This window comes from Mchenga conophoros, linkage group LG7 (genome assembly GCF_057382185.1).
Source record: "Mchenga conophoros isolate Kocher_MC1m ecotype Shallow Benthic linkage group LG7, M_conophoros_male_GT1.1, whole genome shotgun sequence".
In the NCBI taxonomy this organism is placed as follows: domain Eukaryota; kingdom Metazoa; phylum Chordata; class Actinopteri; order Cichliformes; family Cichlidae; genus Mchenga; species Mchenga conophoros.
Window position 1 is genome coordinate 56,785,141 of NC_140532.1, and position 26,336 is coordinate 56,811,476.

Below are 26,336 nucleotides of genomic sequence, written 5' to 3' on the forward strand. Positions count from 1 at the left end.
TATGTAATTATTATCATTATACAAACGGGCTATATCCTGGCTCCACAGAGTTTGTCTCTCAGGAAATAAATAAACGTCCCCTGCATCTAGCATCCCTGGCCGGGCATCGTGCCAGCGGGATGCAGGCTGGTGCAGGATGAGGATGGAGGGCGGGGGGATGTACACAGATGCCATGTGCCTTTACATAACCGCAACTGGCTTTGGATACAATTGGATGAGAAATCGGTGGCCAGGGACAGCAGCAGCAGCGTCCGTCCTGCTGTGTGCCGCAGTGCCCCGAGCCCAGCGGGGAGTAACGTGGCCGGGCACTGAGGCGGGGGGAGTGTGAGTGTTGCTGCAGAAAAATGATAGCGAAGCGTCACCAGGAGCGTGTGTGACCTGCAAGGAGCGTGAGTGTGTTTGTTTATCAGCTCTACATGTCGCTGTCCGGCAGTCGGTGTTAATGTGTGTATGTGTCCGTGTATGAGTGAGCGTATGTGAGAGATAGCGGGAATGGGGGGAGAGGGAGGAGCTGCTTGGACATGAGTAAATGACGTCAGCTCCCAGGTCGCCGAGCACAGAAACAAACATGGCGACAGAATGGAGTGGACAGCAGGGTTACATTCTCACCGTGGTTATCTGTCTGTGGAGCGGTCGGACAGAGTTGGTGGCAGCCGCTGGGCCCGGTGTCAGCGGTGGAAGGGGAGGCGGCGGCGGAGGCGGTGGGAGTCAGGTGCTCGGCATGAGGCTGGAGAGGAGCAACAAGCCGGCCAGCACCACTGACGAGGGTGTCATCCAGGTGACCGAGGAGAGCTCCGTGCAGCTCCGGTTTTACGGGGTCCAGCTTCACTCGGGCGCCTGGTCTGAGATCCAGTTCACAGAGGTCAAGAAGGAGGAGGAGGAGGAGGAGAAGGGGACGGTGGTGGCGGCGGCCCGGGGCGGCAGCGGCATGATGGACGCGCTCGATAAAACTTGTGCGGATTTCACGCAGGACATCACCGTCGGGAACTTCATAAACGTGAGCAGCCGGGGCACGTCGGGACTGCTCAACGTGCACATTAAGCCGCTGCGCAAACGCGACCAGAAGAAAGAATACGCTCTGTGCACGTTGAGCACGGACGGCAGGTGGGTGCAGCTGGGGGACAGCGATGGCCGGATGCTGGTGGTGGAGGAGAAGAAGTCGCTGCTACCCATGTGGCTGCAGGTCATCATGATCTCGTGCCTGCTGGTCCTCTCGGGCATGTTCAGCGGGTTGAACCTGGGGCTCATGGCGCTGGACCCCATGGAGCTGCGGATCGTTCAGAGCTGCGGCACCGACAAGGAGAAGAAATATGCGAGGAAAATCGAACCGATCCGCAGCAAAGGCAACTATCTCCTATGCTCGCTTCTCCTGGGTAACGTTTTGGTGAACACCACCCTCACCATCCTCCTCGATGACCTCATCGGGTCAGGTCTGGGCGCCGTGGTCGCCTCTACAATTGGCATTGTCATATTTGGGGAGATCGTCCCCCAGGCGCTGTGCTCGCGTCACGGGTTGGCTGTGGGAGCAAACACGATCCTGGTCACAAAGTTCTTCATGTTCCTTACCTTTCCTCTGTCCTTTCCCGTCAGCAAGCTGTTGGATTTCCTGCTGGGACAGGAGATCGGCACTGTGTACAACAGAGAGAAGTTGGTGGAGATGCTTAAAGTGACAGAGCCTTATAATGACCTGGTCAAAGAGGAGCTTAACATGATCCAGGGAGCCCTGGAGCTCAGGACCAAAACTGTGGAGGATGTGATGACTCCCATAGCCAACTGCTTTATGATCCAGGCAGATGCTGTGCTGGACTTCAACACTATGTCAGAGATCATGGAGAGCGGATACACGCGCATACCCGTGTATGATGAGGAGCGGTCCAACATCGTGGACATCCTGTATGTGAAGGACTTGGCCTTCGTGGACCCGGACGACTGCACAAACCTAAAGACCATCACCAAGTTCTATAACCACCCTGTGCACTTTGTGTTTCATGACACAAAGCTGGATGCCATGCTGGAGGAGTTCAAGAAAGGTGGGTGTGCATTGACATAATCTAACACCTGATGATGTTTTGTTCTGAAAATCTGCAACCTTCATATCACCAGGGACCTAAACCTGTGTGAGCTCGACAGCCCCCCCTCTCTCTGTTCACCAGCACTATTGATTAGTGGAACACCACAGCCTACACACACACACAAAGCACATTTCATCATCGGGGCACATGTTGTACTACTCTTATAAGGGGTCAGGGTTGAGCTTTTAACCTGCACACACCTGATAAGGCTGTCATGAGGGCAGTGTATGTTTATGCATTCACTTATTAAAGATTGGAGAGCTTTAATTGTCCCATGCACAACAATACAACTAGCATAGCTGCAGTATAAAATTGAAACCCAATATGAAAAGGAATAAAAAGAAACTAGACAAACACTTATTTGGATAAACTGTCATATAAATGACAGTTTATTAAAAAAAATCCATAATATGTTTCTAACATGTGAAATAAGAAGTGCATCTAAGTTAATGTTATCATTGTGTCTGCTGAATATTTCTTTCATTAATCAAGTGATTAAGTCAAACATAAGGCCTAGATTAGTGGCTACGTGGCTGTTGGCCGTTTGGTGCCACTGGCTGATTTTGCAGGGTACAAAAATTAGCAGTAAGGTACATACATACATTTTTCACTGTATGTGGAAAAAAAGTAGTATCAAGAGATAACGAGATTAGCTGTGGTCCACCCACCCAATTTCTGAAATGCTTTTCTAATTCGGTGCACATCTGAATATTTGATAGTTTTCCCTTCATCCTAGTGACCAAAATACTACCCAGAGCTTAAACCACAATAAGATGGTTACAGTCAATGTGCGCTGCTGGTGGTCTGTTTGATATCCTAGCATTTTTTTTGTAATGATGTTAGCCTGGCTCAGTGTGGAAAAAGTTATTGACCACATAAAGCTAATCTGAGAATCTAATTGAGCTTTATGTGGTGAGGGTGACACCCCCAAAGTGTTGGGTCATAAAATTGCTTAGCAATATCTTGAACCCGCAGTTCACACTGATGTAAAGAAATGCAGCAACTTGCAGTTCAGACCTAAGAAAAAGTTATCTTTTCTATTATTTTTGTTTGAAAAACATTAACAATTAATTTCTAGAAAAACTGCTGATCTTGTCCTTTTCAGTGTCAGATAAGAAGTAGGGCAGCATTTACTTTTCTTATCAGTAAATACGCATATTTAGATCATTAATGGCAATTCATTTTTGCCTTCGAATAATTCAGTATACACTCTTCAGCCACTTGGAACACTAGAAATCTAATACACAGCTTATACTTTGTTTTCCAACATTTTAGTTCTTATGTCATATTCAGATATATATCAATACATTTTAATATAAGAAACAACAGTAAAAGGTCATGTTTCTGCTGTTATATTTTTATAACCGATAAATCTGTTCATTCTATATTTTTGCAGAGAACTGACACATCTCTATGCTATAAGAGTGCAGTTTCCTTGATTTCAATTATATCCACCCCTCATTTGTTCCAAGACACCATGATTGTTATGACAAAAATCTTCATTTAAGCCTTCGCAGTGGAACTTAATGACTCCCATGGGTGATGTCATGGTGGCTATCTCCATCTTTTCTGTTCATGAAGAATATGCCAAACTTTAGATGTTCTTAACATTTTATCCATTTTCAGTCATTTTTGGTTATTCTGGTAACATTCTGGCTGTCTGTCAGGGTTATATTGTTGATTGTCATTTATGCTTAGAAATATTTAACCATATATGCTTAGAGGTGTATAATCGATTGTGTAGTGATAGGATGTGTGATCCTTAGTAGTCTGCAAAGACTTTGTGTGCATTCCAGAGTGTTCTGGCATACACACTCACACCCTAGGGTCATGAGAGATCTCGTATCTTCTCTTACTGATATTCTGACCCCACAGTTGGCCATATTATTTTGCAAATTATTACATTAAAATGCTCCAGAAGGGATAGACAGTGCAAAGATAGTGTAGAGGACCAGTTCATTGACTCCAATCAGGTATAACTGATCCCGATCAGTTATACCTGATACCCAAATTAGCCACACCACTCCAGCATCCAAATGGATATATTGGTTTTTTTTTCTTTTTTAATGTCACCCACAGTACATTTGTTATGAAGGAGGAAAGGGTTCATAAAGGACAAAACCATTTTTATGCTAAATAGTAAAAATGCTTTTGATAATGTAAAGTTGGGTATCAACCTCAAGTTACTTCTAGAGGAACTGCAGTTTTTGTCACTTCACATTTACTTCATTTTTCACCCCAAAGTGAACATACTTGAGCTGTGCAAGTTTGCATATAAGCACAGCTCAGTGATAAAGATAAAGCAGAATCCGCACCATTTAAAACAATGTCAGCAAAAGTTAAAAATGAATTTGTGGCAGGGCTGTGATGTTAGATTGCATTGAATCTGCCTAGTAAAGTGGCTTTAAGTGAATGTAAAAGTAATTTTTAAAAAATGGGGAAAAATCAAGAATACAAATGTCACCATCAGAAGCATTTCAGCTTACCAGAAACGACAAACTAAAATATTTATAATTGTGTGCTGCAATGACTTAAACCTAAGTGGCCACAAGTTACTCCTTTAATTAAATCTGGCTGTGGATACCACTGATCATCTCTAGTCAGAGATCATCTCTAGCCTAATCACTCAAATCATCTGATTTGTGCTGTTTGATGGGACGAAAATCGGCACGTTCAGCCGTACAGGAGTAGTGCCAGAAATCCACTGATATACACACCTTGAAAGCTGAGCTTAATATCATAACAGCCTTGGCGCTGCAGCTGATTGTGATGGTCTTGCAACATATCAATGTGGTTTTTTTCCCCAGAGACATTAAAAACATTGCATTTCATTCTTTGACATTACATTTATAAGACTGTAGATATGAAAAGAACTACATTATGAAGCTCAGTCATTGTGGAACTGGCTGCATGCCTCATTTCCACCTGCTGCGAGATCGATCAACTTTAGACCAGACAACAAACTACGGAGGCTCCGGAAAAGTGCAATCAAACGATGAGTTTTATTATCACAGGAGAACAACCAACCATCAGCATACGGAATGGGTTGCTCTGACAAGAATACATTGGGTTCTGGTTTTATAGGATAAAATATCACACCTACGTCAATACAGTTCAAAAATACATGGTGACAGACGGGCAAAAGTTCAACCCGTGCAGACAAGGGTACATCACGTACACTTCTAATAACCATACACTGGCATATTACTTCTCTTTTCTACATTACTTGCCTTTTAGGGTAATAACTTCAGGTCTCAGCATCTCTGAGAGCTAATAATGGACCCTCGTCCTTAATCACTAAGTAGAGTCCTTTGCAGCCAGTCTCAAACTGAAGCAGAAGACGCTTAGGCCTTCGCTCAGACCTGCTACTAGATTAATATGTGTATCGTAAGCGTGCATGCAATTAACCTGCTATGTTCTCATCTCCCCTCAGCATGTATCATCTGGACACTCTCACCAGTGAAGCTTAAAACCTTCTAGAATGGAACATCAACTCTAACCAAGCACATTTATGCATTGTGTATAAAATGAACTCAACCTGTAAAAATAGAAAGGTCAATGTGATGACAGACATATTCAATGCAATATAAACCCTGTAGGAAATATTACTGATAAATGATACTGTGAAACATGTTATTAATACATTCTTCATAAGGCAAATTATATGGTAGCAATAAAAGAATCTCTGAATCCCAACACACCCCAAATTGCAAAAGAATTAGTGTAATTTCAGCTGTCATTGCAAATAAGCATCACCTTCAGCTGTGGCTTTTTATAGCATCAAAGCCCAAGTCCTGCATGCATGATGCATAAGCCTAAATAAAGTGCCATTTGTCAAATTACCATGATAATAGCAAAACAGGAAATCAAGGTCTCCATAGTATTTTAGGCAATCTGATGTCAACAATTCAGTTTAAAAAATTGGATTTTTATATTTCAGCCCATTAATCTTCAACAACATGAGCACATTTTTGATGAGAGACACTTTTTGTTTAAGGTTAGAAACTGAACTTGTCTGCTAAAAATGTGCTGCAAGGAGATGGCGTTCAAACCTTCTGTGGGGGGTGGGACTGATGGTGGTAGTAGTGCTGTCTGATGTATGAGTCATGTTTTTGGCTGCTGGCTACCACATTGCTAGGACTGCACACTACAGTGCTAGCAGTCGTGGCTTTGTTTGGTCATGGTAGGCTGTCTTTATGATGGGTCATAAGAGACTAATTCTCACTTTAATAGTTTCATAGTTCCAGGTGAAATATTTTGAGTGGGAGGGAATAATTTATGGGAGCTTGAAGCAAATTAGTGAAGCATCTGTGGTTTTGTGAGTTACCCAGTGGTCTATTTTCCTACCTTTACAAGTGGGTACAAGTGGCAGGAATGAACTTGCTTTGAAGGGTGCCTAGGCTCAGCATTAGAGATCATCAGGAAGGGCTCAGAGTAGAGCTGCTGGTCCTCCACAGTGAAGGGAGTCAGTTGATGTTGTTCAGGCATCTGTCTAGGAAGCCTCCTAGGTAAGGTGTTCCAGGCATGTCCAAGTAGCAGAAGACCCTGTGACAGACCCAGGACATGCTGGATGCGAAAACCTCTGTCTCCCCAGGCGTGGAGGAGGGAAGTGGGCATCTCTGCTTAAACATGTCAGAAGAAAATTGAGGGATAATTTTTTTTTTTTTAATTTTAGAATCATTTCTTAACACAGAACATTTTTTAAAATGTTTTTAAAGCACATGTAGGAAGAAGAAAGCTGTTTGATAGAAATCTTGATGTCAAAGTCATTTTTTTTGCCTCATGGGGCAAATGTTTGAATCTGTTGGCTGAAGCTGCTCACTATTCGAACTACTGATGATATATTGATGCACTGAAAGCACTAAGCCTCAAACAGTGGCTGTTTGAGTACATGAAGAACTATAAATTATATAATATATTTATATGTATGCCGTGAATCATTCAGTCATATTCAGGCTCTTAACACCAGGGATAAACCAGTGTCATGTCTACACGTAATGGACAGCTTGGCAATTAATCAATTTTAAATTAAATTATTAGGCACCTTGTTGCTTGGGGCCTTTTGCAAAAGCACATACGGTAAGTTGTTTCCTTGTATTTACTGAAACTATAAAACTTGTGAAAGATAACAGTTTCACAGGCATGCAATAGTATTTTTGTACCATTAAGATCTCAAAAAGCTATTAGCCCAAAATCTGGCATATCTCAGCATGGCATGCAGAGTGTCCTGACAGAGGACCTGAGAGATACATCAGCCTATGGTGTCAAGGTTGCTGGTGAAAGAGTGGCTTTCAAGAAGCTATACTTAAGGATGGGAAATGGAGAGAAAAAGCTGAGGTATGCCATTACACTAGAAATGGATTGAAATTCAGTGGTAACAGGTTTATGGAGTGATGAATCCAAATTTGAAACTTTTGGTTCAAGTCACACAGAGGAAGTTAGAAAAGAAGTACCACAGTGAGTGTCCACAGACATCTAGAAAACATGATGGAGGTTCTTTCATGGGTTGGGGTTGCATTTCAACAAGTGGTATTGGGAATATGGTCAAAAGTACAGTCCCAATTAAAATAAATTAAAAATTTTGCATGGTGGTAGAGCTTCAACATGCAACAAAAAGAAATGGGAGTGAGACAAAAAAAATTTTGAGCATTTTACAGCTGATCAAAAATTTAAGATCACATGCCTTTAAAAGGCCAAATCTGTGCAAAAATGTGGATTAATTGTCATTTTCTGTCAGGTAGTCACACTGACATTCTCATTGCAAAGGCAAAAAAAAATTTCCCTTTTTGAATGTGTTCGGTTGTTGAACTGCATAAGCAGTTTCTCTCACAGTGTGCCATCACTGCTGAGGTGGGACGCATTAAGACAGTCATTTGGAATTCCTTAAATGATCCGGAGGATTATGGAACAAGAAAGTCAAGTGGAAGACCCCCAAAAATTTCAGTGCTGGTGTCTTGACAGACAGCCACTGGACGATTCTCGACCCAAATTAAAGCCGTTACTGGTGCAGGCTGCAGCCCAATAACCATCAGATGGCATCTGAGACTGAAGGGCTTCAAAAACAAAAAACGTCTTCAAAGGCCTCGTCTCCTTGAACTCCCACAGAACCGACAGTTTGGACTTTGCAAGAGAGCAACAAACATGGGATATTGGAGGTTGAAGAAAGTTTTATTCTCTGACGATAAAATTTTTTACCTTGATGTTCCTGAATGTTACCCACCCCAGCCCGCCACCTCTCACCATGGGGAAATTCCAGACTGAGACAGAGTCCAGCCCCTCTCCAGGAGGCTGGTTCCAGAGCCCAGGCCATGCGTTAAGGTGAGCCCGACTATATCTACCTCTCAACCTTACACACTAGCTCAGGCTCCTTCCCCACCAGAGAGGTGACATTCCATGTCCCAATAGGTACCGACATGCAAAGCGGAATGCGGCGCGGGTGGTGGCTGAAGCAAAAACTCGGGTCTAGGAGGAGTCCGGAGAGGCCATGGAAAAAGACTTTCAGGCTGCCTCGAAGAGATTCTGGCAAACTGTCAGGCGACTCACTAGGGGAAAGGGGTGTTCTACCTACACTGTGTATAGTGCGGGTAGAGTGCTGTTGACTTTGACTGAGAAAGTTGTTGGGCGGTGGAAGAAATACTTCGAGAACCTCCGCAATCCCACTGGCTCGTCTTCCGTTGCAGAAGCAGAGTCTGGGGATGAAGGGGATGACCCGCCAATCTCTGGGGGCGAGGTCACTGAGGCAGTTAAACAACTCCTTGGTGGCAGAGCCCCTGGGGTGGACGAGGTCTGCCCAGAGTTCCTGAAGGCTCTGGATGTTGTAGGGCTGTCTTGGTTGACACGTCTCTACAATGTTACGTGGAGATCAGGGGCAGTACCCCTGGACTGGCAGACCAGGGGTAGTGGTCCCCATCTTAAAGAAAGGGGACCGGAGGGTGTGTTCCAACTACAGGGGAATCACACTCCTCAGCCTCCCTGGGAAAGTCTAAGCCAGGGTGCTGGAGAGGAGAGTCCGTCCGTTAGTCGAACCTCGGAAACAGGAGGAACAGTGCGGTTTTCGTCCTGTTCGTGGAACACTGGATCAGCTCTTTATCCTCTTGAGGATGCTTGAGGGTGCATGGGAGTTTGCCCAACCAGTCTACATGTGTTTTGCGGACTTGGAAAAGGCATTTGACCGTGTCCCTCGGGGGTCCTGTGGGGGGTGCTCCAGGAGTATGAGGTGTCTGGCCCATTGCTACGGGCCATTCAGTCCTTATACAACAGTTGCAAGAGCTTGGTCCGCATAGACGGCAATAAGTTGACTCGTTCCTGGTGAGTGATGGGCTCTGCCAGGGCTGCCCTTTGTCACCCATTCTGTTCATAATTTTTATGAAATTATAATTTTTATGAACGGAATGTCTAAGTGTAGCCAAGTGGGAGAAGGCTTTCACTTGGGTGGTCTCAGGATTTCATCTCTGCTTTTTGCAGATGATGTGGCTCTGTTGGCTTCATCAGGTGATGGACAGCTTGCCTTGGAACGGTTCGCAGCTGAGTGTGAAGCAGTGGGAATGAGAAACAGCACCTCCAAATTTGAGGCCTTTGTCCTCAGCCGGAAAAGGGTGGAGTGCCCATTCCGGGTCAGGGACGAGTTCCTGCCCCAAGTGAGGGAGTTTAAGTATCTCGGGGTCTTGTTCACGAGTGATGGGAGAAGAGAGAGGGAGATCAATAGACCAATTGGTGCAGCGGCTGCAGTGATGCGCACACTGTACCTGTCCCATGTGGTGAAAAGAGAGCTGAGTGTAAAAGCGAAGCTCTCAATTTACCAGTCGATCTACGCCCCTACCCTCATCTATGGTCACGAGCTGTGGATAGTGACCGAAAGAACGAGATGGCGAATACAAGTAGCGGGAATAGGGTGGCTGGCGAGAAGTTCGTCCATTCGGGAGGGGCTCAGAGTAGAGCTGCTGCTCCTCCATTTCGAAAGGAGCCAGTTGAGGTGGTTTGGGCATCTAACAAGGATGCCTCCTGGGCGCCTCCTGGGTGAGGTTTTCCGGGCATGTCCCACCGGGAGGAGGCCCCAGGGCAGACCCAGGACACGCTGGAGAGATTATATCTCTTGGCTGGCCTGGGAACGCCTTGGTGTTCCCCCGGACAAGCTGGAGGAGGTGGCTGGGGAGAGGGAGGTCTGGGCTTCTCTGCTTGGGCTGCTGCCAACGCGACCCTGCCGCGGATAAGTGGAAGAAAATGGATGGATGGATGAATGGATGGTCCCGAATGTTTCCAACGTTATTGGCATGACTGGAGGTGTGGAGGTGTGGACCAAAACTTTTAATCAGCTGTATAGCAGCCTGCTTCAGTGTAAGAGTTGTTTTCAACAAATTGCATGCTCAAAAAATGTTTTTTCTCTCTCCCATTTCTCCTTGCTGCATATTGAGGCTCTACTTGGAACCTTGTTAAGATCCAAGCATGCATAATATGCTTTTTTCTTTTTGTTGTTGTCATTTTTCGTGTGGTCTTAATCTTTTGATTTGGGCTGTATCATCAGATTTTAATCTACCATGCAATACGAACTGGAAAGTGTATGATGGGCAACTGCTTTGGTTTTCAGTATGAAAATTATCCAAAAGATATTGTCAATGCAGTAAATGCATAACCTGGACATAAAAACACACAACACTTCAGTAAGTCACTGTGCCTGTTTCCTTGCAAAATATAAAGAAGTAATGGGTTGCTCAAGACCTTTTCAAAGCAGATCAGGTGAAAAAGGCTGGGAATGAAACACTGTTTAAAGGTTCACCACTGGAGTTGATGAAACCTATTGAAACAAAATAAATGTTTTCTTGCTGAAAATGGACGTTTCTGTTTCTTTTACTTCATACAAATCAGTGAGCACCATGGAGGCCAAAAGTAGATAGTGCTTCTGCTTCTGCTGGTGTTTGATGACCATGAACTGTGACAGGTTTCCATCCTGCTGACCTGATAATGTTTTTACTTAACTCTTACTGGCAGCCATTGCTCATCATGTTGTATCAGGTTTAGTTGTTTGCACACAGTGCTGCATGCAGTCGGTGCATGTGGGGAGTGTTGTGAGAACAATGCAGAGTCATGAGTGCAATAATGCTTTGTGTCCTCTTGTTATATACCTCTTTCTACTTAGCTTCGTTCTCCTCCTGCCTCTCTCTCTGTCTCACTTCTCTTTATCTCATTCTGGCAGTCCTTCCAACTCTTTTCTCTTCAAAGCTCTTAGCCTAGTCTGGGCTATATTAAGGCATGAGTCTGCCCTCTCATCAGTCAGGATAAATCCACTGACAGATCGAATAGCAGTGTGACTTTTGTAAAACAAAAAAGGATGTTTTCTTGTAGCAGGAGCTAAATCTGTCTAAAGGCTAGATGCTGAAGTTAAAGACGCAGCAGCTGCACTGAAACTCGCTAACTTCTTCTCCTCTGTCGTGTTTGATGCTGCCCCACTTTCATGTTAAATGATTTCTGGAAACATAGGGAATTTAAAATGATGAGAAAAATGATATGCATGTTCTACAGTGCTCTTGTTTCTCATAACCTTTAGGTGATCTGTGTCCTCACCAGGTAAATCTCATTTGGCCATCGTCCAGAAGGTGAACAATGAGGGGGAGGGAGATCCTTTCTATGAGGTGCTGGGATTAGTCACCTTAGAGGATGTTATCGAGGAGATCATCAAGTCAGAGATCCTGGATGAATCTGACCTCTACAGTGAGTCAGCTCTTGCTAATTGCTGACTGCAGCACTCACATAAATGTTATAACACATAAACACTCACTCACCGACAAAAGCACTGGTACAGTGATACAGCAGCACATGTACACAGGACCTGTACTTAGAGATGATTGCTGTGTTGTCCTACTCATAATATATATAATTGTATATAATTTAAATGTTAAATAAAATCCCCACAGCCTCCCATGTTAAAGTGTCCAACTTTATGATATTTATATTGTTAATGATCACATTAACATGACTAAGGTCTGAAAAGCTCAACCTTTAATAACTCACATGATGGAGTGTTTTTATGTCCCTAATAATTTGACTTGCTGTAAGTTGCAGACCACAAAAGTTGTTCCTTTAGTTTTAATGAGTATATTTTTAATATTTTATTATTCATTTGCCTGACACGTATTGCTTTGCGTTACACCTGTATAGCTTATGAATTCACCTTGGTAAACAAGCTGACTAGCATTACCTTATAACTTCTCAAAGTCAAAGTAAACTTTATTGTCATCTCTGCTATATACAGTACAGTACAGACGAGGCTCCAGTTCCATTCAGTGCAAAAGACAACAATAAATATAAGAAGAGAAATAAATATACGCTTAGGTACGTAAGGTAAAAGGATCAATAACAATTTAAAATTTACAATTTACAGGTTTAATGATTTAAAGTGACCAGTGTAGCAGCTTGTAAACATGAGATTCTTGAGGGTAGAATTGTCCATAGAGCAGCATCTGCATTACAAAGGCAGTGGTATGTGGAGTGCAATAGAGTCAGTTAGTTAACGGTTTGTGTGGGACACCGTAAAAAAACACTGAAATTGCCGGAGTGCTATCAGCTGGTGCCTGCTCGTGCTGCCTCCTCCTCTTTGACTTTCACCTTTCTAAGTTTAAACTTTTTTGAAATTTTAACAGAGCAAAACATGACTTTTCATTTAATTTCATTCATTTTTACTATTATTTAAACTCCTATTTCTTTTCTTTCTTGCCACAGCTGACAACAGGAACAGGAAGAAGGTGGATCCCAACAAAAGCAAACGCGACTTCTCAGCGTTCAAGCAAGAAGGGGACAGTAAGGTGAAGATCTCTCCTCAGCTCCTACTGGCAGCTCATCGTTTCCTGGCCACAGGTGATATTCACTAGGCAATAATCTTACATTTAGCCAGCACACATTTGTTTCAGTGCCACTGACTATTATCCTCTGCTGAATCACAGCCACTGTCTGTACATGCTATCTTTTAGTATGCAAATTAACAGGGCTTAAACTAATCAGCTGATTTTTATTTATTGACTGTAAAATGCTATAAAGTTATCTACTAAAAACCTCTCAGTCAATAATTAGTCCAAGGCCTGTATTTTCTGCTGTTTTAATTTGATCGTTTACAATGCCTTTTTTTCTCTCCCATTAGAGGTGAGCCTGTTCAGCCCATTCCAGATCACAGAGAAAGTCCTACTGAGGATCCTCAAACATCCGGATGTCATCCAGGAACTAAAGTTTAATGAAAATGATAAACGATCGCCACAGCACTTCCTCTATCAGAGAGGCAAACCTGTCGACTACTTTGTTCTCATTCTGCAGGTAAAAACACATTCATATAGTCTGTAGAAATGGTGACATCACCTATATGATTTGGTGGTAATCAGGAGTATGTCTAGGACTTTTGAAATACTGTTTCACTACCAGTTGGTGAGTAATTGGTGAGTGTTTGCAGACAAATTGTCATGTTCCATACAACCTATTGACAATCTCCTGAACACCAAACACCGTTTTTGATGCAGCACCATAAAATTCTTTATGACCAAGTACACTTTGGTCAAGTTCTCACAACTGGCTGTGGAATAGTCATTTTTTCCCCTAGGGCATAGGTGTCAAACTCTGGCCCGCGGGCCAAATTTGGCCCGCAGCCTAATTACATTTGGCCCGCGAAGCCATACCAAATTACTATTAGAGCTGGCCTACTGGTATTATACAGCTAGTATATATATTGTTTAGTATTAAGCTTTGCTTGTTCCATATTCAGTTTTTCAGCAAAACGTGTTTTAGTCCATAAGAAAAGATTCATTCTTATATCTGGAGGAATAAATATATTTCAATAAATATTAACATTAGCCCGCGACTTTGTTCCAGTTTTGAATTTTGGCCCACTGTGTATTTGAGTTTGACACCCCTGCCCTAGGGACTGGTGGTTCCCAGCTAGTCTCTATGAGATTTCTGCCCAAGTATGCTAATAAGTTAAAAACACTAAAGTTGCACACCACTCCAAACCTAGCTGACTAACCAAAGATAAAGTGATTGTCATTGCTAACAGAGTCTGATGGCTTTGAAGCTAGAGATAAAGCCTTGAGTTGCGCATTGGTGAAAATATTGCAAAAATATCATACACTTAGACTGATAAAGATCATTTAAGGGGTGACTACAATAACAGTATGTTTTGTGGTTTTACCACTGCTCATTCATCTTAACATCAGTCAGATAATAGGCAAAAATCTGACTCCATGTGACACTTTCACTCATTGCCTGCTTCATTTATATATCAAAAAATAAATGCACAAAGAAATGTAGAAATAAAAAATCAGAAACAATGCATGTGGAGAATGATACAGGCAGAGAAGTACAAAATCAAATGAATGAATACATAGTGTAAGTGTTCACTTCAATTCAATTGTATTCATTTAGCATCAAATCATAGTTATCTTAACGTGCTCATAGTCTCCTCAAACCACTGAAAATGTGAAAGTTTATACATTTGTAAACCAAATGTCAATTAAATTGACACTAAATAAAAAGTACTCTACATTGTATTTTTGGGATTCATGATTTATTCTTTTTTGAGTCTCTTATTGATTTATCGATTCATTTATCTATTTTCATTTTGGCATAGATTTCAAGGGTCATAATGTAGTCAGACTGGATGACGTAGATTGACCTGCTTAATCTGGTGACCAACAGGTTTATCTCTGGTTGTTAGAGTGGTTGGTGGGTGTGTGTGTGTGTAGGGGTGATTTGCACACATGCAGGCTCTAAACACCTTTCGAGTCTGTACCTGACTTAAGGTACTTACAGTGTACAACAAAAGTGTGCATGCCCTTAGGAGGGTATTTGGAGAATTGAGTACGAATTCTCTATTTAGTGTTTCAAAGCAAGATGCAGATGAATACACATACGATGGCTGTGTCTGCTGTGCTGAGGCGAAACTGTTGTTAGTTTCTGTAGGCTTTGTTGTCAACACCTGAGGTGTGGATAGAGGGACTCTACATGCTCAGTGTGCAACCTGAGCAGAACTGCTCCCATTCCATCACTTGGCTGTGTGTGTGTGTGTGTGTGTGTGTGTGTGTGTGTGTGTGTGTGTGTGTGTGTGTGTGTGTGTGCGCACACGTGTCTGTCTTGGTGAGGACCAGTTTGATCCTTATACCTTGGAAAATGTAGATTTTAGCTTGTCTTTATTGACAGACCTCGTGGCGCTGCATTGAGTTTTAGGTTGGAATCAGATCAGTGCAGCATTTATGTTAAAGGTTAAATTAAGGCAGTGTATTATCGGGAGTCCTGAGAGCAAGGAAAGCACAAACGTCTATGTGTTGATTTGTTTGAGGTAAAGAGACACTGAACCCTACACTGGAGTGCCTGCGGCAGGATGTAATATTTATAGGAGGCTAAGGTGTTTCTCTTACATGCCATAAGACCCGACTCGTGGATTTTTCACTGCAGAGGCTCCAGGTCACACATGTATCACATAGACAGTCTGGTTCCTGCAGGTCCTGGAAAGCCTGAAAACCTTTTGAGGTTTTGATTTACTGCCCTGGAGGACAATCCTGGAAATAAGGGAAATAGTAGAATGTCCTGCAAAACAGGGTGTGAGGAAAGATGTTCAGCAACATGATTAAGGTAATATAGCTGGCTGAGAGTATTACTGGAAATGTGATACATTCAAAAGTGCAAAAACATTTGGGCTTTTGCATTACTAATCATGCCAGTTTGGTAAAGGCAACATGGATCATTAAACAACAACCCAAAACAACAACTAATGAAATGCTATGGAAGTAACTCTATTTTACGCCCTTTTAAATTCAGTAAAAGGACTAGATGTTGTACTCCCTGATAATGCATAGCTTTAAATGGCGAGAATCTTGAGGGATGACTGTTATGAGGAAAGGCAGCCCAGAAACGTTACCAGCAGCACACATCGTTGTGTGCCTCAACTTTTGGTCTTTTACCAAGCTAATCTGCCATTGTTTGGGGGGGGGGGGGGGGGGATTAGAGATCTGATCTAGGTTATCATATTAAGATTTGGGACACATCATCAGTAATGGACAATCCAAGGAGGTCCTGCCAGGGTTGGTCAGGCCCTGCAGTGTGTCACTGGTTTATGTTAAGTTGTTATTTCTCCTATTCTTTCTTCTGTTTATTTTTGTACAGTTTATTTTCTCCTATCTATTCACTGCAACTGAGAAATAATACTTACCTCTTTAGCATTTATGGAGCTTCACTTCTTCAAAGGGATAGAAAAGGTACAAGATAGGAGAGAGCAGAGAGGAGAGCCGGAAGGGGGGCATCCGATCTGGCTTCCCACAGCTGCCCGCTGGATTGGGCTGTACGCTCTACCTCCCCACCGCCTCCCAGAAAAGGGAAGAAGAGCAGAGGGGAGAAGAGCATAATATTTTCTTTTCTCTCGCGGTTAGCTGACTGCTGTAGCTGCCCAAGTGATGTCAGCCCTTTTTAACCATATCCAGTGACTGGTCCTCTCAGCAGTGTTAGCTAGTTCTCTTATAGCCTGCCGTTGCGCCTGTCCTCTGATCCCAATCTCTCTAAGCAGTTTTGCTGTTGTACTGGCAACAAAGTCCGTGCACTCCACTTCCACCGGGCGCACCTTGATCTTCCAGCCTCTGTCCTCTGCCTCAGCTGCCAAGTTGGCATACCACAGCTTCTTATGCTGAAATGCTTCCTCTAAAAAAACATTTTGGATCTTTCAGACTTTATATATTCATAAAAACAAATTGACCATTTCTCATAAACAGTAGACCAAGCCTAGCGTTGCTGACATATTGAGTCAGGATGTAGTGGTTTTAGATCTTAATGTGGTCTGCATGGTAGAAGTGGAGGCTGTGTGGTTACAGAAGCCAGTAAACAGGCTGATGCTAAAGTTGTGCACAAAATTTTCTGCAGGAGTCAGATGTGGTTTTCAAGGAGATGTCTCTGTTATTGTCTGATGGAAAATCTCTTTTGGTCATTAAATGATAGACATATAGAAGACCTTTCCACAAAGATAGTTTTAGCTTAGCAGCCTGGTCCCCATCTAAGCCTTGTGTTACTGAAAATGTTTGGAACGGTCACTTCTTCATCAAAGATTTCCCTAGTTTGTGTTTGTCTCTGTGTTTGTGTATTTACGTTTGCATTCGTATTTGTATTACAGGGACGGGTGGAGGTTGAAGCCGGAAATGAGAACATGAAGTTTGAAACTGGCCCGTTCTCCTACTATGGAGTCATGGCTCTAAGCACACCAACAATGGGTGAGACACACGTATACCAACACATGTGCATTTACATTTGTACCATTTACTGACCCAAATACAAAATTGAAGCTGTGTTCTTCCTATCCCAGACAAACTTGTCAGTTCAGATAAAACTGAAGTCTCCGTGATAGTCACTGGGTTAGAGTGTTATAAGCTGTTTCTGCCCCTGTTCTTTGTGCCAACTTGGAGGTCTTGATATTCGTGTGTTTCAAATATGAGCATAAATGGCTTTGAACTTGTGCAGCACTTCAGTTTCATGGTCTGTAATGGAACAACCTAAGAATAAATTGGGAATTGATAAGAATTTAGCTATTCTGATTCCATCATCCATATCACTTATGTGTTGGCAGTATAATGCAAGTGTTTCTGTTCTTTACACTTTACCATTGCACTCTTGTAAAAATAAAAGTAATCTCCATATCCACACAGTAGACTGGGCCATTAATTTCCTTCTCCAGCACACAAACTGAAACCAACTGACAGACTAAATATTCCAAGGAATTGAATTTCTGGGTTCTCAATTTCCATCATGGAAGGACCGGCCCCTGCATGTTATGCATCACCGGCAGATGGAAGAAGTGGCTGACATCCAGAAATCCTACCAGGGGCTGGACTGAAAGACAGCACAGGAACAAGCTCTAAGTATAAAATCCATAGAGGCTGGAGTCTACCACACCAGGCAAGACCCCAGTTGCAGGCTGTGTAAAGATGCCCCTGAGACACTCCAGCACATCACAGCAGGATGCAAGGATGTTGGCAGGCAGGGCATACGTGGAACGCCATAAACAAGGCGCCGGCATAGTGTACAGGAACATCTGTGTTGAGTATGGCCAGGAAGTCCTGAGGTCAAAAGGGTGGTCGACAATGAGCCATGCTAAGATCCTTTGGGGCTTCCAGATACAGATGGAAAAAATGGGGGTGGCTAATCAACCAGACATAATAGTGGTGGACAAGCAGAGGAAAACGGCTGTAGTGATACCGAATGACAGCTACATCAAGAAGAAGGAACACGAGAAGTTTGAGAAATACCAAGGCTCAGAGAAGAGCTCGAGAAGATGTGGAGGATGAAGGTAACAGTGGTCCCAGTGTTAATCGGAGCGTGTTATATAGCGCTCACTCCGATGGATGAGCAATTTGGGGTTAGTATCTTGCCCAAGGATATTTGGCATGTAGACTAGGGGAAGCCAGGAATCAAACCACCAACCTTCCGATCAGTGGATGACCTGCTCTACCACCTGAGCTACAGCCACCCCTATATATACCAACTCTTCATGTGAATCAAAAGGAATGCACATTGCAAGAACTAAACACATTTTCTTGGCTCAAAGTTTCTGGGTGATAACTATGCACATAAGAATAATTAGTCACATGTAATTATGTCTGGTACCTTATTTGATAGAGATCTTTATGTTTTCCTGGAGGCTTATGGAAGCTGAAAGTTTAGAATCCCAATTCCCCGATTCCAAAAGAACTTCGATGCTGCTTGAAATATTAAAAAAATAATATTTCCGAAACTCATAAATCTATATTTATGTGTTCGCAAAGATTATGACATGTGGGGAAAAAAGGCAAATGTAAACATGATCCAGATCCTGATTCAAAGCTCATTTAGAATGGATTTAAGCAAAACCAAAAACTGTTTTGCGGTCAATGAATCAAAATGAGAAATTCTTTTGGAAAACATGGATGCAGCATTATTTTGAATTTTGTGCTTCATATGCAGGTAAAACTTTGATTAAATTTGAGTAAAGTTACGCAAGGCTATGTAAAAAATTTCTGAGTTCATGTAAAACTTATTGTCAGATAATGTAAAAGTATAGCAATTAAGGCAAATCTTATTTGGAACTGGCACACAAATCTTTTGAGGAAGTTACGTTACCTTGTTGAAAGGTAATGTTTGCAAGGTAACTCTAAAATGTTGTAGAGTTATGTTAAATTTACCATGAAGTTGTGCAAATACATTCCCATGTACAGATCTCTCACTTGGTTTTGGCTCTCACTTCACTATCTCATTACCTTCTTTTATAACTCATAGTAATGTTTTGTGTAGCTTCATCTGTGTAGATTAATTAATTTCAAACTTTCATATAGTGACTTATTTCATATAGTAACCTATATGGGATTTATCAGAGATGTTCCTATCACATTTATCAGCTGTACATTCTTACTGTTCACCTGTTGTGTCACAGGTAATATGGCCTGCAGTTCTCCAGCTGTAGACTCATCTGTGTGCTTCCATAGTGTTGTCTGTTTGCTACAAAGATTTAAATGCATGATGATATTGCTTGGGTTTGAAGCATATCTATCTGACAGATTCCAGTTTGTGTATGTAAATGGGGAGTCTTCTTCAGCAGGGTTTTGTGCTGGGACCAATACTTTTTACATTATACATGCATTCCTTAGACAATACTATTAGGAAACACTGCATAGGTTTTCATTGTTATGCAAATGATACCCAGCTTTATTTATCCATGAAGCCATATGATACAAATCAGCCTGTAAAACTACAGTCACGTCTTAAAGATATAAAAGCCTGGATTGATCTGTTTTTTTGTTTTTTTTTAACTTTTACATTTCAATAAAACGGAGGTTATTGTACTCAGTCCTAGGAATCTTAGAAACACAATGTCTCACTAAATACTTGAGATGACATTACCGTGGCCCATCACTGTGTCAGAAATATGCTGAAAAGCTAGCTTACATTTATTACATCTAGGCTGGACTGTTGTAATTCAGTATTTTCAGGTTGCTTGAAAAACTCCCTTAAAAGCCCCTCAGTTGATCCAGAATGCTGCAGCGAGGGTACTGACAGGGACTACAAAGAGAGAGAATATTTCTCCTACATTAGTGCTCTTCACTGACTCCTTGTTAAAATCAGAATTGAATTTAAAATAATCTTTAGATTCAAAATCTTGAATAATCAGGCCCTGTCATATCTTAAGGACCTCATAATACTTCAGATATATCATATCATATATCATCCTATGAAAGCACTTTGCTCTCAGACCGCTGGCTACTTGTGGTTCCTAGAGCTTTTAAAAGTAGGTAGAGCTTTTAGCTGTAAGGACCCATTTCCACGGAACCATTTCACAATTTGGATTCAGAAGACAGATACCATTAATATTAAACTTAAAACTTTAATTTTAGATAAAGCATATAGTTAGGGTGGGTCATATGACAACAGGCTGAGGCTGCAGTGGGTGCCCATAATACATTTTTATCACTTTTTACTATCTGTGTTTTTATACACCGCTTCTGTATTTATTAATTAGCAGTTAATTGAATTAAACTCTTGCGCTCTCTCTCTCTCTCTCTCTCTCTCTCACTGTACTTTGCCCTCACCCACAACCTGTTCCGATGAATTGCTGCTCCTTTTCCTTCCAAGTGCTTGCTCATAGGGGGGCTGTGTGATTGTAAGCCTTACTTTGAGGCAACAGTTGTTGTGAATTGGGGCTATTTGAATGGAATTGAATTGAATCTCATGTTCCATCCATCCTATAAATTGCGTCTCCTATTGTATCTGGAACCTACGTAGCTTGAATTGGATCTGTAGGAAATTGTCATTTCTGTCATGAGTGTGTCTGTACCCCTGTTAACAAAGGGTTGACAGGAGACCAACATGTTAGACAAGCTGCCCCTGACTCTGCTTGGAGATCAGTTACAATCTGCATGTTATTATTCAAATACAAAAATATGGAAACAGAAGTAGCATTTGCAAGTAAATTAATCAGTTACTCAGTGACTTGTAATCTTAACACATGAGTTTTCTCACACCAAACATATTGGTTAACTTGTGATGTAGAGGAGTTAGAATGTAGTCTATAGAAGCTTTTAATAACTCTTTCAGCATAATATCTGTTTCTTTCTGTAAAACTCACTGCACTCCATCCTGTGCTAAAGTTGCAAGTTGACGCAAAAGAATTATGTAGTAATACAAGTGTTATTGTAGTAGTTATGCATGTATTGCATGATAATGTCAACGTAGTCCTCAAAAGAATTCTAGAAAACTGTTCTAGCTTTACATTTTTTCAGAACTTGTTGAAAATGTCTAAGAAATGAGAAATGGCCAAAATGAAGGCTCTAAAAAAACCAAAAGAAAAACCAGTAGTCTGGTGGTATTTTCTGTGGCCAGTTTACAGATTAGCTGATTGTTTCTCCTGAGTTGAACCTCCCAGGCTGTTGAGAGGATTTCTGTTATAGAAGGTTAAAAGGTTAATCCAGCAGTTTAGCACTGCACTTGCCCTGCAGTGACATATTCTGTCCATAAGTGTGTGTCCCTATCCACACCTGCTCTTTTATATGCTTTTTGTTGTAAAGTCATGTTACTGCAGCCTAATTAGAGAAAAAAGCACCTTAAGGTTCGCCTTTTTGAGAAGTTTACCTGAACTTGTGTGGATGAAAGAGAGTCCTTAACACTGAAGCCTGTTTTTCATTGTATAAAGGAAGCATCAAATACATTAACACTTAGACCCGAGCTTTAGTCCAATTAAATGGCGTCCCTTCAGTGCTGTATTACAAGTTTTATGAACTAGGTCATGGGTTCACCATCATTGCTATAAAAACAAGGTATTTTTGATCAGTGTATCACAGGGACAACTAACAAATCATTTAATCTCACTTTTATACCTATGGCCAATTTAATATTCCCGCTTAAGATAATCTATGCATGTCTTTGGATGGTAAATGAAGGTTGGAGTGCCTGGAGAGAGCACACTGAAATAATTTCCCCTGTATTTTTGTAGGGTCTCTACCTTGGAATAAGCATCTTGAGGCTACTACTGTTGTAATTCGGTGGTGTATAAATACAGTTGAATTGAAACAATTCAACAATTGAAAGCACGGAGAGAACATGCAAACTTGACGAGTTGACGAGTGAATTTGAACACAGAACCTTCTTGCTCTGAGGCAATAGTGCTAATGACTGTGGTTAGCACTGAAAACAGGTTGACTCAATGACTGCAAGATGCTCAGGTCCTATGGTTGCAAAACAAGTCCAAATCATCACTCCTCCACCATACTTGACAGTTGGTATGAGGTATTCGTGCTGGCATGGTGTGTTTGGTTTTGTCCAAACAGTTCACTGTGCACTATGATCAAACATTCCTACTTTGGTCTCATCTGTCTCAAGAATATTGTTCCACGAGTTTTGTGGTTTCTTTAAGTGCAGCTTTGAAAACTGAAGCCATGTTCTTACTCTACTTACCCTCTTAATTCCTGTGGAAGCAAGTAAGGATGTACTTGGTTTTTCACAGGGCTCCACAGAGTCATGTGAACCAAATAGACCAAGTAGATCATAAGAACAAAGTACTTTTTCACATGACTGTAGGTGACAAAAATAAGGAAGCAAGGGATGTTGCCCTATGGAAAGACACCTACAGACTCAAGCTAAGTTTGCAAGCTGACATTAACATGTATTTCAAAGTTTGCAGTGGTACATAAGCTTTTATTAAACTTTGAAAAAAATCTGCATAAGGAAAATGAGAATGAAAGATTTGTATTTGGAAAAAAAGATTCAACTTGTCCTCCTTTCTGTAGTTTTCCATGCACACTTGAAATATGCCAGCAGAAAATATATCTCATATATCTTACACTTATTATAGTTAATATAATCTATAGAACTGCAGAAGCTACAGACACTGAAGACTGGATCAGTGCCAGCACCTTTTTTTTAGATCAGCAAGTCACAACAGTTTCCTATATAATGGCTATTAAATGTGACAGCTACTGTTTGTCCGACAGAGATGGAAACGGGGAGATGTATTAGCACACTTGAGTTGAAACAAAAGATCCATTTACAGTATGAGTCAGTGCCACCTTACATCCTGATAATATGTCCTGGAAATTTGCCTTGGGGCTCCCACAGAGAGAACAGCTTACCTCCTCATTGTACCACTGTGTGATATTCCAGTGGCATGGGAGGGTGTCATAGGTTTCCCTTAAAAGGAAAGTAAGTCTGGATTGTGGCATCCTCCAGATGTTAATAGCGGCATCCCATCTTGTCCAGGGTCCTTGGTGCCATGGAGGCAATGAGAACCCAATGACATCAAATCGATAAGTGAATCGGAATCACTAAAGTCTTATCAATTCCCATCGTTTGATCTTGTCCCACAGCTCCTTCAAGTGGCTTTCTCATCTGGTGCAGCTTTCCCCCAGTTCTGACAGAGCTGCCGGGTGTCTTTGATAACGTTTTTCTCTCTCTCTCTCTCTCTCTCCCCCTCTGTCCTTGGGGCTGTGGGCTCCATTCAACTAACCTCACCAAACCTCTCTCTGCATACCTTGAAGATGAACTTCCCAACCCTGTCATAATCTGTAATAAATTAGAAACATGGACGTGAAGGTCTTAAAGTGGATATCCTGCAAAGTACTGTTAAAAGTTTGTTGTCAGTGAGAACATATATCCCTAATATGGTCATCTGTAGCTGTGAGCACAGAACCTGCTTTTCAAAGCTTAAGTTTTGTAAGGGGCAGCCAATCAAAAGAAAGTTGGCTGAAAGCTTGAAAAGCTTGTGTCAAATAAAGGATGAACTGATGGGCTCCATCAAGGCCCAGTATGAATACAAATTTATCTTAGACTTATTTTGAGTTGTGAATCATGCAAAGCTACTCTTGTGCAATCCAAGAAAAATAATGTTTTAAAAAATGTTGGTCAGTGCAGTCATGTTTTTTGAAAGACTTTTTTTTTAATTTAATGAATTTCTGTTCAGACAGTCCTTGACTGTCTATAGCAGGTTACACTGTGAACATTTCATCTTTGTGCCACTAGTCACAAAATTCCAGACATTTACATTAAAGATTGAATCAGGTCACAAATATCTAACACTGTCAGTGACTTGTGTCATGGTAATAAGATGTCAAACACTTAAAGGGAGCTGTGATATAGCTACTGTCCCTTCTTCTCTTGTTTCTCTTCCCTGTTGGCCTGTTTCTGTTGCTCTGTCACCACTTGATAAACCGCTGCTTTATGTGCACGTTATCCACCTCAGTGTGTGGGATGTAAATGTCAAACACTTGACCATTTCTAATCCTGAAAACAGAGTAACTTTTATTCCAGTGATGCATTCAGATATCATGTAATCTAGACAGAGAGAGAATTATAAACTTGAACATTCCATTTATGTAGAAATTGTGGTGGGGTTGTTTTTCTGTAGGACATTATCTAATGCTTTGTCTGTTGTTTGTTGAATTTTACAATTCTCCCTTTTTAAGGGCTTTGAGTGTGTGAGAACTCGGATGTTGTGGTGTGTTGCTGAATAAGTTGGAAGTTGAAAAATTCTGAGTCTGAATTTTTTTGTGGAACGCCCCCTCAACTCTGAGGGGGCGTTCCACAAACCCAAAATTAGTAATCCAAGATGGCAGCACTGAACATAAACAGTAGTCAAATTGTAAACTATTAACTGTCCATTTTCCCCATTTGGGCACAAACCAACAAAATGAGCATCATGTTACATTTAATAGGACTTTAAACTAGCAATTGAGAGAATAAAGCCATTTAGAAAGTGTTGAATTATAGGTCAAGGGAGTAGGAAGAAGAATGAAGAAGACATTCAGAGAATCTCCTACGTTATCCTCAGAGTTCAATGGAACAAACTTCCAAGCTCTATGGTAATAAAAAATGAGTACGTAGAGTGATCCAGTCTAACTAAATCAGGAGAAAAATCATAAATAAATAAATAAACCCGCTCATGTCTCTCTCTGCCCCCTTTCTTTCTCTCTCAGCTGTCACCCCTCCTCTTTCCCTGTCAGTGGCCTCCCCCCCTCCACGACGCCTCTCTCTTAAGAGATTTTCTCTGTTCTCTCGTTTCCCAGGTAAATACTTGCATGGACCTGTGGAGGCAGAGCCCCGGGGGCCTGTATTTAATCAGATTTTCTCACCATCACCCCGCCCCCTTTCTTTTCTTGCATCATGTTCAGAGTCCTGATCCAACAAGTCAATGTTTTAGAACACATGTTTTGTAGGAAGTAAAGGTGTTTTGCTTTTTTTTTTTTTTCATGCTGTCCCTTTTTTCTGGGTTTTTACTATTTCTACCAACAATGATTATATTTCTAAAAGGGTTATAAGGTGTAAGGTTTTTACACTGCTCAACCAAACTCATGCTTTCAAATATTTCAAACTTCTCCAAAGTTTATGTCTTAAAGCAAGAGCTGGAAGTAAGAAAATCCCAAAAAGGAGTTGGTTAGAAAATTTTAAATCATAAATGAACCTTGGAAAGATTCAAAGGTTACAAAAAGCATGGTAAATTAAACATTTTTGACCTCTGATTTTTTTATTTAGCAGAAGAAGTTAAATGAAAACTGTTTGCTTTCAGCTTTGAAAACTCACAATAGGTATTTGTGATCATTTTCAGACATCTTATAAAGTAAGCTGATAATATAATGTCCTAAAATGTTGACAAACAGCAGCTTATCATGTCTTCTAATTGCTTGTGTTGTCTGATATACAGAGCGAGGATATTTAAAAAAAAAAACATTTAATGGTCTCACAGGAACACTGCAAAATGCGACTGAAAGCTATGATCAGCTTGTAAATGGACCTTTAGTTAATATTTGGTTTTATTGTCCATATTCATTGATAGATAATTGATTATTCTGTAGTAAAATCAGTAGCTGGGTGCTGCTGTATATTTTGAACATGCTGAAGCGCTCACTGCTGATGCTGCATGTGGTCTGTTTGTGTCTTCTTCTGAAGGCAGGTGTGACAGTTAAATGAGCAACTTGTTGGATGGGATTCTTGATGCTGTGACCTCTAATTTCTAACCCTGTCAAAACTAACACCTCCTGCTAACCACTGATCTACGTTCAGATGGTTTTCCATCACTCTTGTGATATTTACCAACAGCTACACTAATCTGACTGCAGAACTCTGGTTAACAAAATAGTTTTGACACTTTGAAGAATGTGCTTATTTGTCTTTCAGAGGGCTGAATGAAATGTGCAAATCTCCTGTGATTTTGCCCATTTCCTCTACAACAGAAATGGGAATAGTATGTATTGTAATGGGAAAGCTTAAGAGCTTTGAACTGGATATCATTAATTTAAT

General features: G+C 41.4%; 1 protein-coding gene across 4 annotated transcripts in view; it reads left to right on the forward strand.

Annotated features, from left to right (window-relative positions):
- The first annotated feature begins 177 nt into the window (after positions 1-177).
- LOC146571252 (metal transporter CNNM4-like) overlaps positions 178-26,336 on the forward strand; it is a 35,648-nt gene continuing 9,489 nt past the window's right edge. For 3 of the 4 annotated variants that reach the window (XR_014893089.1, XM_085280380.1, XM_085280382.1), the window contains exons 1-6: positions 178-2,030; positions 11,634-11,777; positions 12,786-12,920; positions 13,201-13,370; positions 17,200-17,296; positions 25,016-25,105. Coding sequence is in view for 3 of the 4 variants with exons in the window: in XM_085280380.1 (XP_085136506.1) it covers positions 530-2,030; positions 11,634-11,777; positions 12,786-12,920; positions 13,201-13,370; positions 17,200-17,296; positions 25,016-25,105 (2,137 nt within the window). In the remaining variant the exon portion in view is untranslated. The remainder of the gene's footprint in view (positions 2,031-11,633; positions 11,778-12,785; positions 12,921-13,200; positions 13,371-17,199; positions 17,297-25,015; positions 25,106-26,336) is intronic. The other variant, XM_085280381.1, reaches the window with a different exon arrangement.